General features: G+C 48.9%; 1 protein-coding gene across 1 annotated transcript; it reads left to right on the top strand.

The window, feature by feature from the left end:
* Nucleotides 1-5,834: 5,834 nt before the first annotated feature.
* Nucleotides 5,835-12,855, top strand: CLRN2 (clarin 2). Its single transcript, XM_047857238.1, has 3 exons — nucleotides 5,835-6,087; nucleotides 11,670-11,849; nucleotides 12,496-12,855. The coding sequence occupies exons 1-3, from the start codon at nucleotides 5,835-5,837 to the stop codon at nucleotides 12,759-12,761; spliced, it is 699 nt and encodes a 232-aa protein (XP_047713194.1). The 3' UTR covers nucleotides 12,762-12,855.
* The last annotated feature ends 728 nt before the right edge of the window (nucleotides 12,856-13,583 follow it).

Genomic DNA, 13,583 nt, shown 5'->3' with positions numbered 1-13,583 from the left:
TTGGAAGACTTTCTAAGGGCCCTCTGTTTGTCTGTTTCTGTGTTTCTCTGTTTTGTTCTGAGGACTTACTGGACGGACGTTATGGGACAGACTCAGACTACTCCCTACCCACCCTCTTGGCTTAAGCCCTTCCTAGCCCCGCTCCCTCCAGAGCCAAAACCCATTCTTGCTTTGCAGGGGACAAAGAAGAAAAGTCTTACCCAGCCTTCAGCACCCCTCTACCTGTCCTACAGGGGGGTACTGAAGAAGAATTAATTTTTCCTCCCCCGTATAACCCCTCTAGGATGCCGGAAGAACACCATCCTTACCCCCACCCCCCCCACCCTGGGAGGCAGACGCTGTTCCAAGAGCGGGCGGAAACGCTCCAGTGGGAAGCCCGCCCTTTACCAGACAAAGGGCTCAGAGGGAGCAATCCGCCTCCGCCGCCGACTCCACTATTCTGCCCCTGCGAGCCACCAGACCCCCAGACGCAGAGGGGAATCAGCCCCATCACTATTGGCCTTTGGCTACTAGTGACCTGTACAATTGGAAAGCTCAGAATCCTAAGTTTTCCAAGAAACCGGCAGGGCTTATTGATTTATTAGACTCTGTTCTTTTTACCCATCAGCCCACGTGGGACGATTGCCAGCAGCTTTTGCAGGTCCTGTTCACGACTGAAGAAAGAGAAAGAATCCTCAATGAGGCCCAAAAACTAGTTCCGGGTGCAGACGGGAATCCCACCACCAACCAGGCTCAGATAGATGCCTCCTTCCCCTTAACTCAGCCCCAGTGGGATTTCAACACGGCTGAAGGTAAGGAGAGGCTCCGGGTCTACCGCCAGACTCTAATGGGGGGTCTCCGAATGGCTGCTAGAAAGCCAACCAATTTGGCCAAGGTAGGAAATGTACAACAGAGAAAAGATGAATCTCCGGCTGCCTTTTTAGAACAGATCATGGAGGCATTCCGTACCTATACCCCCATGGATCCAGAGGCTCCGGAAAGCAAGGCAGCTGTTATCATGGCCTTTGTAAACCAATCGGCCATAGACATTAGGAGAAAATTACAGAAAATAGATAGACTAGGAGAAAAAAAGTCTGCAGGACTTACTGGTGGTAGCCGAAAAGGTATATAATAACCGGGAGCCTCCTGAGGACAAGCAGGCTCGCGCCATGGCGGCTGCCAGCAGTAAGCAGATTCGAGACCTGGCCAGAATACTACTAGCTACCACTGCTGACTTCCCCGAGGAACGAGACCGCCGTCTCCGGCAGCTGGCAGACGATGCAAGAAAAGGTAAAGGAACCACCAAGCAGGGGAAGCAGAGGCCGCAGAAGGATCAGTGCGCATACTGCAAGGGGATAGGGCATTGGGCCCGAGATTGTCCAAAAAGGGCCAGCGGGAAGGGAAGCAAGACTGATGGAGTAAAAGTCCTAGAGCTAGATGAACTAAGTGATTAGGGGAGTCGGGGTTCGGACCCTCTCCCCGAACCCAGGGTAACTCTTAAAGTGGAGGGGACCCCTGTTGACTTCCTTGTCGACACCGCACCTCACAAGGAAAACTAGCCAGCAAGAAGTCCTGGGTACAAGGGGCAACTGGTATGAGCCAGTATTTATGGACGACCCGAAGAACAGTAGATTTGGGGACAGGACAGGTATCCCACTCCTTTATGGTAATACCAGACTGCCCCTACCCGCTGTTAGGACAGGACTTACCAAGATTGGAGCTCAGATAACTTTCAGACAAGGCGGGCCTCAGGTCACCAATGGCAAGGGCCACCCCATCCAGGTCCTGACCATGAAACTGGAGGATGAATACCTCCTCCACCAGTAGGCGCTCTGGAGAGAGAATAATATAGACAGATGGCTACAAGAATTCCCCTCGGCTTGGGCAGATACGGGGGGGGGGGGGGGGGGGGGGGATAGGACTAGCCACTCACAGGACCCCAGTCCTGGTAGAGCTCAAGCCAGGAGAGAGTCCAGTAAGGATCAAACAATACCCCATGTCTCAGGAGGCCCGGAAGGGGATCCAGCCACACATCCGGAGACTACGAAGCCTAGGGGTACTAGTTCCTTGCCAGTCTCCCTGGAACACCCCACTACTGCCGGTCAAAAAGCCTCAAACAAATGACTACTGACCGGTACAAGACCTCCGGGAAGTAAATAAGAGGGTCGCAAACATACACCCCAACTGTTCCCAACCCATATACTCTCTTGAGCTCCTTGGCGCCCTCCAGGGTCTGGTATACTGTACTAGATTTAAAGGACGCCTTCTTCAGTCTGCCGCTGGCACCTCAGAGCCAACCCTTGTTCGCCTTCGAGTGGCATGATCCAGAGGAGGGCTACAGTGGGCAACTCACCTGGACACGGCTACCTCAGAGATTCAAAAATTCGCCCACCATCTTCGACGAGGCACTACACGAGGACCTGGGTGAGTACAGAAGGGAGCATCCTGGCCTCACCCTCCTACAGTATGTAGATGACATCCTGATTGCTGCCGACACGGCCAAAGACTGTGAGCGAGGGACCCAGGACCTGCTGGCTACCCTGGGGGCCTTAGGGTACCGGGCATCCACGAAGAAGGCTCAGATATCCAAGGAGAGGGTAAGTTACCTGGGATATATCCTAGAGGGCGGACAGCGGCGGTTATCAGATGCCAGACAAACTGACCCTAGGACAGGAGATCTGGATCACGACCCCACACGCCTTTGAAGGAGTCCTGAAACAGCCTCCTAATATATGGATGAGCAACACACGTATGACTCATTACCAGAGCCTCCTACTCAACCCTCCACGAGTGCGGTTCCACCCCAGTGCAGCCCTCAATCCTGCAACCCTGCTGCCTGACCCTGACCTAGGTGCTCCACTACGTGACTGTGAGGGAATCCTGGAACAAGTACATGGATTCCGGACGGACCTGACCGACCGGCCCCTCCCCGATGCCGAGGCTACTTGGTTCACTGATGGCAGCAGCTTTGTGCGAGATGGACACAGGTATGCGGGTGCAGCGGTGGTCACCGAAACGGACACCGTATGGGCGGAGGCTCTACCCTCCGGAACATCAGCCCAGCAAGCAGAGCTCGTCGCCCTTACCAAGGCGCTAACGTGGGGAGCTAGAAAATGGCTTAACAACTACTGGACTTGGGAGACCCAGTTTTACCAGACCAGCCCAAATACTCCCAGGAGGAGTTACAGCGGATCAAGAAACTCCCCATGGCCCAGGAGATAAAGGGATGGTGGTATACACCTAACAAGGAGCTTGTGCTGCCAGACCGGCTCGGAGTCTCAATATTAGAGCACATGCATCGGTCTACTCACATGAGGGCCCGAAAATTAAAAGACTTAATCCGACATGCCAGAATCAAGATTCACCAACAGGACACCAAAATAGAGCAAGTTGTATCTGCCTGCAAGACTTGCCAACTCACCAACGCGAGAGCCACATCAACTAAAAAAGGAACCAGGCTCAGAGCCACCAGACCAGGAGCCCAATGGGAAGTCGACTTCACTGAAGTCAAACCAGGAAAGTATGGTTATAAATATCTTTTAGTATTTACAGACACCTTCTCTGGCTGGGTGGAGGGATACCCAACCAAGCATGAAACGGCTCAGACGGTGGCTAAGAAGCTACTAGAAGACATCTTACCCAGGTATGGTTTTCCTGCCATGGTAGGATCAGACAATGGACCAGCTTTTATCTCGCAGGTAACACAGGCAGTAGCCAAGGCGGTGGGGGCAAACTGGAAATTACATTGTGCTTATAGGCCCCAGAGCTCAGGACAGGTAGAAAGAATGAATAGAACCCTAAAAGAGACCCTTACCAAATTAACCATGGAGACTGGCAGGGACTGGGTGACTCTCCTACCGTACGCCCTTTACCGGGTTAGAAACACTCCTTACACTCTGGGTTTTACTCCCTACGAGATCATGTTTGGCAGGCCACCCCCTGTTATTCCCAACCTTCGGGCTGAACTTCTTGCTGAGTTTAAAGATCAAGAGCTTTTTCTTTCCTTGAGAGGGCTCCAGAGGGCGCATGAGGACATTTGGCCACGCCTCCGTGCCATCTACGAGGCTGGCCCGACCCCGACACCTCATCAGTACAGGCCGGGAGACTGGGTCTACGTCAAGAGGCACCACCAAGAGACCCTCGAGCCGCGCTGGAAGGGACCCTACACCGTGGTGCTGACAATCCCCACCGCTCTCAAAGTAGATGGCATCGCGACCTGGGTCCATCACACCCACGTTCGGCCAGCGGACCCCTCCTCGATCCGGAAGGACTTTGTCACGCAATGAGCCGTCAATCGGGACCAACACAACCCACTCAAGCTCACCCACCTAATATTGGTAACTCTGTTAACTCTGCATGTCATTGCTCATGCTGCCGGGAGTCCCCACGCCCCCCAAAACATCACCTGACAGATCATAGACACCAGCTTGGGGACAATACTTAATCAGACCTCCCAGAGCCACCCCAGGGACACTTGCTTCCCAGCACTTTGCGTAAACCTCCAAACTCTGTTCCCCTTGTCACCATAAATGCAGCCCGTCCCATGATTGGGTCCGTAAGCTACATGACAAGGGGGGAATGAAAGGGCGTGCCTATGCCGGCCGACTCCATCTTGTTCTGTGTCCTTCACCTTGACCACACCTCCTCCCCTTGAGTAACCGCCCCCCTCACCTGCCTAACAGGACTCGGACCCTTCCCCAGCCAATCGGCTGAGGCCATAGCCATTACCTCACCAACTGCCCCTAGGCCCCAATAAAACCTTTGTCCTTTTGAAACTCGCTCTCTCTCCCCGGTATCTCACCGCTGCGTCATCTCACCGCTGCGTCGGTGCAGGTAGGGGATTGAGCTCGAGCTAGCTCGAATAAAGGCTCTTTTGCTTTTGCATCGGACTCGGCTCCCTGGTGGTCTTTGGGGATCACGAATTCTGGGCATAACAAAAACCAAAACTGAAAAGCCACAGAATAAGATAGAAAGTAGGGAATATTTCATTACTAGTGGGTACAGATTAAAGGAAAAAACAAAAAAAAACCCAGATCTTTAGTATTAGAAGAAATAAAGCCCCAGCAAGGTGATCATTCGCTAACACATTAGGAAAATGCTTCTCCACAAGGGTGGAGGTGGGGAGAGGACTGTGAGTGTTGGGGTCCAGGCTCCCCAGCAGCCACACACACACTCCTGCAGTTTTACCCATGGCAGATTCACCCCGTGGTAAATCCAAGAATCATAAAGCCTTGTATACACATTTCAGTTAAAAGCCTTGAGAACAGAGGTCATACCGTGGTATTAATAACAGTTCTGGAGATTCTGACAGCAGTGACATTTTAGAGAAAGACATGCCCAGGCGAGCAGCAAAGAGACGGACATTCGACACCATGCGTCGTTGGCAGTATTCAAGTGCTAATCGTTACATGTTTGTTTTCCTTCTACTGTATGCATTTTTTGAGAATAGTTAGTGTCTCTTTATAGTCAGACCTACCTAGTTTTGCCTGCTGTTAATTTCCTGGCCGTTAAGAGGTCCGCACCAGGGTTATTTAAATACCTGAACTGGGGAACAATTAAACCTTCTGCTGAAACATTAGTCTAGTGGGAGATATAGGGTTACTCCCTTCAGTAACACACTCCTCTACACTCGAGAGTCCGGTGAAGGCGACCTCTGTAGAGACTTCCGGATGTGGTTGTAGTAAACACGGGCTGTGGAGGCAGGCACTGAGGGAGGACCAGGAGATGCGCTTGAAATTCTGAAATGATGTGTTTGGAAGAGCTGACGTTGGAGCAGGGGATTGCAGAGTGTCCAGAAAATGTCAGCGACCCCCGCCACTGCTTGGACACCTGTGGGCTGACCTGCGTCCCCTAGAATGCCTGGATGGTTCAAAAAGGCGTGGTATGGGCTGGCGTCTTTACTCAGCTTCTCCTCCTTTATCCTGATCATTGTGGCCCTGGCAGTGCCCCACTGGCTGAGTGGGAAAATTCTTTGTCAGACTGGAGTGGACCTGGTCAATGCCACGGATCCAGAGCTCATCAAGTTCATTGGGGATATTTACTACGGGCTCTTCCGAGGATGTAAAGTACGACAGTGCGGGCTCGGGGGCCGCCAGTCCCAATTCACGAGTGAGTATGTTGGGGGGCACGCAAGCTGCTTTAGAAGACTCATTTTGTTTTACTTTGTAAGGGTGCCTATGTCTAACTGTGAAATTTGACTTCTGCCTCAACCTAAGGCATAATGACAAAGTCCACAGTAACCAAAGGGTTCCTGTTCAGCACCAAGAAGAGACCTTTTTTCTCTCTGCAGAGACTTATAGAAACATTAAAAATAGGGATTTCTATACTTCTGTAACTGACCTCTATTAGGAATAACTATTAACATATTGAGCACTTACATGTGTCAGCCATTCTGCTAAATGCTTTACATGGCTTCTCTCTTTTAAGCCTTATAACACATTTATAAAGAAGGAATTCTTAATGTTCCCATTTTGCAGAGGACTACACTGAGACTTGGAGGGGTGATATAACTTGCCTGAGGTCCCTCAGCCAGGAAATAGCGGAGCCAGACTTCAGACCCTTGCCACATGACCTGGGTGTTCTCAGACAGCCCAGCACGCACGTTCCCACTTCTGTTTATATAAAAGCTCCCTTATCTGAGAACGGGCAAATGTCTGTGTGCCTGGGCTCTGGAATCAGACTATTGGGTTGAAAGCCCAAGTTGGGCACTCACTGGAGGGGAGACCTGGGGCAAGGCACTGGAGGCTCTCCGTGAACATGAGCAGGCACAGTCCTCCGCTGGCATCCAGTCTCACGTCACAGCTGCTCTGGATGTAAATAGAGCAGGAATCCAAGCCCAGCTTATGAAGGGTCTTCTGGGAATTGAAAAACAAAGCAGAAAAAGACAATATTCTGTAAGCCTTTAGAATCCATTAGATAGCTCACAAGAACAGTGTCCTACACAACAATAATTAATCAATATAATGCAATGCAAGGAGATAAGGAATTTTACTCATTTGATTTCGGTATTTCAGCATTGTAGTTTTTAGAATCCTGCCCAGGGTAAGTATCTTATTAAATGTGTAAAGACACGAAACTGAAGCCATTGATAAACACAATGATATGAATTGGCATTACTTATATACATGAAGGAAATACATATTTGTTATGGATATCCAGGAAAAAAATCTCTGGGAATATTTCTATTTACCCAGCAATGGAATTGGACCAGGGATATTGTAAAAATAGCTTTATTAAAAACATTACACAAAAAACTGAAAACACATACACGTAGAGGAATAGGGGAGCCTGGGTGGCTCAGTTAAGCATCCAACTTTGGCTCAGGTCATGATCTTGTGGGTCTGTGAGTTCAAGCCCCATCTTGGGCTCTGTGCTGACAGCTTGGAGCCTGGAGCCTGCTTCAGATTCTGTGTCTCCCTCTCTGTCTTCCCCTCCCCTGCTCCCCACTCTTTCTGTCTCTCTCTCAAAAATAAACAAACATTAAAAATTTTAAAAATATATTTTATAATAAAAAAGCAAAAATGAAAATAAAGGACATGTTAAAAGGAGACCATGGAGGGGCGTCTGGGTGGCTCAGTCGGTTAAGCGGCCGACTTCGGCTCGGGTCATGATCTCGCCGTCCTCGAGTTCGAGCCCCGCGTCGGGCTCTGTGCTGACAGCTCAGAGCCTGGAGCCTGTTTCAGATTCTGTGTCTCCCTCTCTCTGACCCTCCCCCGTTCATGCTCTGTCTCTCTCTGTCTCAAAAATAAACGTTAAAAAAAAAAAAGGAGACCATGGCAGCTATACACAGCAGGTGATTCTGAATTAGGTCTTTTGCTGTTAAAGACATCAATTGGTGAGACAATTGGTAGAATTTGAATGGGGCATCAGGATTAAATGGCAGGCCTGTACCAGTGAACTCAGTGATTTTAGTGCTGTGGTTCTGTAAGAGAATCTCTTCTTGAATGAAATAGACCCTAAAGTACTGAGGGATGCAGGGACAATTTACCTTTAAATGGTTCAGGAGAAAAAAAAATACCTTGTACGATTCTTGCAATTTTCTGAAGTTTGAGATTCTTACAAAACCACACACACACACACACACACACACACACACACACACACACACGTTTTGAGGGAGGAATGGCACACTTTTTAATAGTTGTAGGTAATTGAAATTAACAAATCTCACAAAAGAAGTTCCAAATCTTGAATTAGGGAGGGACCATCAAAAGCAGCACAGTTCCAAAGACTTTAATGAGTAAGAGATTGCTTAGGGAATGTAGTAAAAATATATAATTATATATCGGATGTGTCATGTGACCATGGCAACTGCTTTCTTATCTACTAGATAATTTATCTATTATGTTTATTATTTATTATCTGCCTCCACCCCTTTGGTATGTAATACCACAAGGGCAAAGATTGTGGTTTTTTCATCCATGATCCCAAGTTCCCAGAAGAGTGCCTCAAAACACTGGCACTCAAAAGCATTGGCTGAATGAATAACAATAAGTACTTTTAAATTCATTTGTACTAATGTTCACGTGCAAGACACCAAACTTGTGACCTGTGCTACACCAATCCTCCACAACCCTGCTAGTTAGAAGGAAACTAAGACTCAGAGGTTAAGCAACTTGCTGAAGGTCACAGGGCCCCTAATGCTGGAGCTGACCCCAACCCAGGTATGCCTGACCCCAAAGTTTCCTACTTTCCACCATATGCTGCTCCTTCTGGAATTTGTGACTGGCAACTTTCCCAAAGCAGGGCATCACCCTAGCAGTCCTTACTGTTCTCCTGGAATTCGGCAAAGGGTTACGGGGAGGTGGTGGAAGAATGGGAAGTTCTCAAGGGTGGGAGGAGCCAGGGTGGATAGATCCCATTAGAAATGACTGAGTGGTTACCCCAACAAATGGTGGGTGTATTAGTTCCCTAGAGCTGCCATAACAAAGTACTATCACAAACTGGGTGACTTAAACAATAGAAATGTATTCCCATGGTTCTGGAGGCTGGAACTCAGAAATCAGCTTGTCAACAGAGCCATGCTCCCTCTGAACCCTATAGGCAGACCCCTTCTTGCCTCTTCCAGCTCCTGGTAGCCCCGGGTATTCCTTGGCTTGCAGCATCTTCCCTGTGTCTCTTCGCATGGTCTTCCCTTTGCATGTTTCTGTGTCCAAATTTCCCCTTTTATAAGGACACCAGTCACATTGGATTAGGGCCCATCTTAACAACCTCCTCTTGATTAGCTCTGGAGAGACCCTATTTCCAAATAAGGTCATATTCTGGAGTTCTGGGGCTGAAGACTTCAACCCATCTTTTGGGGGAAGGGATGGCAGGAAGGGCACAATTCAACCCGCCACAGAGGGTTTGAGGTGGCAGACGGTGGGCCTGGTATAATTTAGGAATCCCTGAAGCACAAACACTGTTTCTGGAGAAGCAGCTAGAGCAGAGGCCAGCTTTGCGAGAGAAGGGGACCCAAGGAGAACAGACAGACTGAGCCCTTCCACGGCAGCACCAAGTAAACCCCTGCCATCCCAGCTCACAGAAACATAAGCTACCCAAGCAGATGAGCACATTCTGTTTGCCCTCTGGAGAAACTCAGTAAATGTTCCTTTCCTCCTCCTCTTCCTTCCCAGGCGGAGAGGAGACAGCCCCCAGGGTTCATTTCTGAAACAGCAGAACTGTGTGAGGATCATAAAGGACATTTTAATGTCACCTCTGAGTAGGACAATATTCAAGAAAGTTTTGTTCCCAGCTGCCGTGGGGGTGTCCCAGGGGAGGGTATAAAACTCCCATTCCCAGCACTTGAATGTGACTCCCCTGGAGCTGGGGCGGGCTCCTCCTGTGTGGGCTGGCCTTGCACCTGCCGCTGGTCAGGGACAGACTTTGCACTGATCACAAAGTGTTCTCTCAGGAAGGGCTGAAAGTTAAAAAAGAAAAGGAAAGAAAAAAAAAAACCCTAAGGGACACTAAGAAGGGAGAGAAGCAAAGGTTAAAGAGAAGCCTTGCCAAGAAAAATCCCTTGGAAAGAAGCTCTGGGTAAAGTTTCTGATGTTGGCAAGATAACCGCATGGAGATAACTACAAATGCAAATACGGAACTGGAAAGAAAGTTAGATTGGAACTAGGATGTAAATGTGCAGTGTCTAGAAACTTCTCAGTGGAAAGGACTTTAAAGGGAGAAGGACAATTCTAGTTCTCAAGCTTGGGAGACACCAACCTCTTGTGAATATAGGAAGTCTGGTGAGCCAGCAAAGGACCAGAGGGGAAAGGGGCTGGGGGTGGGTGAGTGGAACCAGGAAAGCTTTGAGTCCTGGTTCCCAAGGGGGGACAAGGAGGGGCAGGTCATGACATCAAATGATGAAGCAGTGAGTTCGAGCTCACAAAGTGGACCCCAATTTAACCAGCAGGTGCTCAGTGGAAACCCTGCAGTAGCTTCAGAGGAAGGGGTATGTCCAGGCACTCTAACTTCTGTCACTTTTCATTCTTCATGTGTAACTACTGAAAACAGCGATCTAAACTGCATATGTCATATAGTATCTAGGTCTATAATCCTATATAGAATTCAGAGTCACCTTGCCCAAAAAGAAGGGACCTAAGGTTCAAGCATGTGGGGAAACAGGTTTAATAAAATTCACCTTATATCCTTGTCACAAGCACTGAATGAGATAACCATGTAAAGGGTTCAGCTCTTTACATGACTGTGTCCAGTAAACATTGATTACCCTCAGTTCATACACAGCTTTTGCTACCCCACTGGACTGATGAGAAAACTGAGGCTCTGAGGGCTTTCCCCAAGTCAGAGAGTAACAGTAATAACAGCCACAGCCACAGCCACCATTTTGAGAGCTCACTCTTTCCCAGTCAGTATCTGTCATATCGTATCATTTCATCTCCACAGCCACTGTGTAGTGGCCAGTAGAGAGAAATCAGATACAAATTAATATCTGACTAAATTATCCTGCCACATTAATATGGGAAATTAATATTCTGATAGAATATTATTCATCACAGCATATATTCTGTGCAATATGAGAATTAGTGTCCATCATACATGGGAAAAATGCCCACCTTGCTGCGGGATCCAAGATGATGCTCCTGGCTTCCTATTAGTGCTTATTAAGTGCTATTATTATTCCTATGCACTCCAGTCAATCCACTCAACGACCTGGTAAGATGGGTAGGGGAGTGGCTTAGAGGATCCTATTTTATACTTGTGGCAAATGAGCAAAACTGGCATTTGAACCCAGATCTTTGGGTGCCAGGTCTAGGCTTCCCTCTGGAAGCCCTTCTATACTCTTCACAGATGTATGTGAAATCTCTTCTACCGCTCTGATTTAATGAAGGCAACTCTCTGACCCAGGTTAAAGCTTTTCAATTGGCCCTCCTTGGCTGACTCTCTCGCCAACCACCTTTGCTAAAGAGGCACCGTGTGGGGCTTATGTACGTCAGCTTACCCCGATCCCGGGGCTTAGAGCTGGCAGTGCCAGCTGGAGCACATTTTGATTCTGCATCCAGTGCAAGGAAGAGAGGACTGTTAGTCAACTGACAAGTGGCCAGTCGGGCTCCGTGAATTATCTCCGGAACTCTCCTGCTTTTTGAAAACCCAGTACATGTTGCCTGGCCCTCACTCCCCTCTATTACAGCCTCAGTGGTAAGCAAGCCTGGACTTTATGAGCTCCAACCGAGCTCTAACGTGTCTTTTCTCCCCAGTCTTCCCACACCTGGTGAAGGAACTCAATGCAGGCCTCCACGTGACCATTCTGCTGCTCCTCTTCTTGGCCTTGGCCCTGGCTCTGGTCAGCATGGGATTTGCCATTCTCAACATGATCCAGGTTCCATACAGGGCAGTCAACGGCCCCGGGGGCATCTGCCTATGGAACGTCCTCGCAGGTAAGGAAGGCCCCCAGGGAGAGAAATTCAAGGCCACTGCCACCACCAGGTGGTGGCACTTGAATTCCAAGTAGATGGGTGGAGGCATGAAGGAATTAAAATGCCTGCCTCAGCCTTTGCTTCCCTGGTCTATGACCTTTCATTCATGGACACGAATGTCCTCTTTACTGAAAGTTGAAGGATCTCTGTAACAGTAAAGAGCCGAATTGGTGGCACGCATGAGTGGCTGAGGACTTAAAGCAAAAAAGAGAGGTTGGGGTAAGAGGAGAAAAGAGAAGACAGAGAGGTGGGGGTGGAAGGTGGAAGGGAAGGCATTGTGGGAGGCGGTGGGGAGGTGGGGCTACCGCGGCAAGAGTGGGAGGGGCCCTTCTAAATGACAGCAGAGGAGGCACCTGGGATTTTACAGGCCTCTTTTCATTTAAACCCCACAGCTTCCTTAGGAGGCAGCATTATCACACCCATGTTTACAGGTCTTCACCTTGGGGTTGAGTCCGAGCCCCACCTTGGGGGGCATAGAGTTTACTTAAGAAAAAAACAAAATCCTAAGAATTTTTTCAACCCAAAGCAAGCTTGTCACCTGTGCCACAGAAATGCCACCTCACATACCACCATCACAGGTGTATGAGGGTGACGTGTTGGCTTTCAGGCGGAGTCGTGGCCTTGGCCATCGCCAGCTTCATGGCCTCCGTGAAGTTTCACGACCTGACCGAGCGCATTGCCAACTTCCAGGAGAAGCTCTTCCGCTTCGTGGTGGTGGAAGAACAGTACGAAGAGTCCTTCTGGATCTGTGTGGCCAGTGCCTCGGCCCATGCAGCAAATTTGGTAGTGGTGGCGATCAGTCAAATTCCGCTCCCCGAGATTAAGACCAAAATCGAAGAGGCCACGGTCACGGCTGAGGATATCCTGTACTGATCACCCTCTCCTGCTCACACCCGAGCCTGAGTCAGTTCTGCAGTGTGAACGGGGACCTCATTTTTTTGTGCTGGCTTTGCAGTCCAGAACACCTGTGCTCCTAAGAAGAAGGAAATGGAAAGAGAAAGAACGGTGCCTGGACCAGAACAGAAAGGTTTCCCCAACCCCTGGCATCCCTGCCTTTCCCTCTCACTGACCTTGGAGTTAGAGAGTCTGCTTCTTGCCAGCTGTGTGGACACAGACGACTCACTTAATGTCTGCTTCTCAGTTTCCACCTCTGTAAAGTGGGGGTGGTAAGGACCTCACAAGGTTGTAATGAGGTTTAAAGGGGCAGTAATGTTGCCAACCTGTGAATCAATATATGTATCTACAATCAGAGCACTCTACAAACACAAGGTACTGAACATTCCACCAAATGCCTTCAGACCCCTCTATTCCACACAATGTTACGGGGGATGTAAACAGGCATATGGTAATATCCCTGTCTGTCCGCCAGAAACATCTAAACTTTCCACAGGACACAGGAATCAGATGGCAACAATAACACTCAGAATGAAAGTAACTTACCTTTTTTTACCAGTTACTACACGCTGGACACTGTCCTAAGAGTTCTACAGATATTAGGTCCTCACTATAAATTCAGATCATTGGTACTACTTTATTTCCATTTCATAGATGAAGAAACTAAAGTGCACAGACATTGAGTAACTTGCTGACGTCAAGAATTCAGTTGAAGAAGTCTACAACCAGAGTTTATACTTGTAACCACTTTGCTAATCTGTTGTTTGAGGTTCAAGCAATTGGAATGCAATGTGATAAACA

Source organism: Prionailurus viverrinus, chromosome B1 (genome assembly GCF_022837055.1).
Source record: "Prionailurus viverrinus isolate Anna chromosome B1, UM_Priviv_1.0, whole genome shotgun sequence".
Classification (NCBI taxonomy): Eukaryota; Metazoa; Chordata; class Mammalia; order Carnivora; family Felidae; genus Prionailurus; species Prionailurus viverrinus.
The sequence above is the reverse complement of the archived record's forward strand: the minus strand, read 5'-3'. Positions and strand labels throughout refer to the sequence as shown.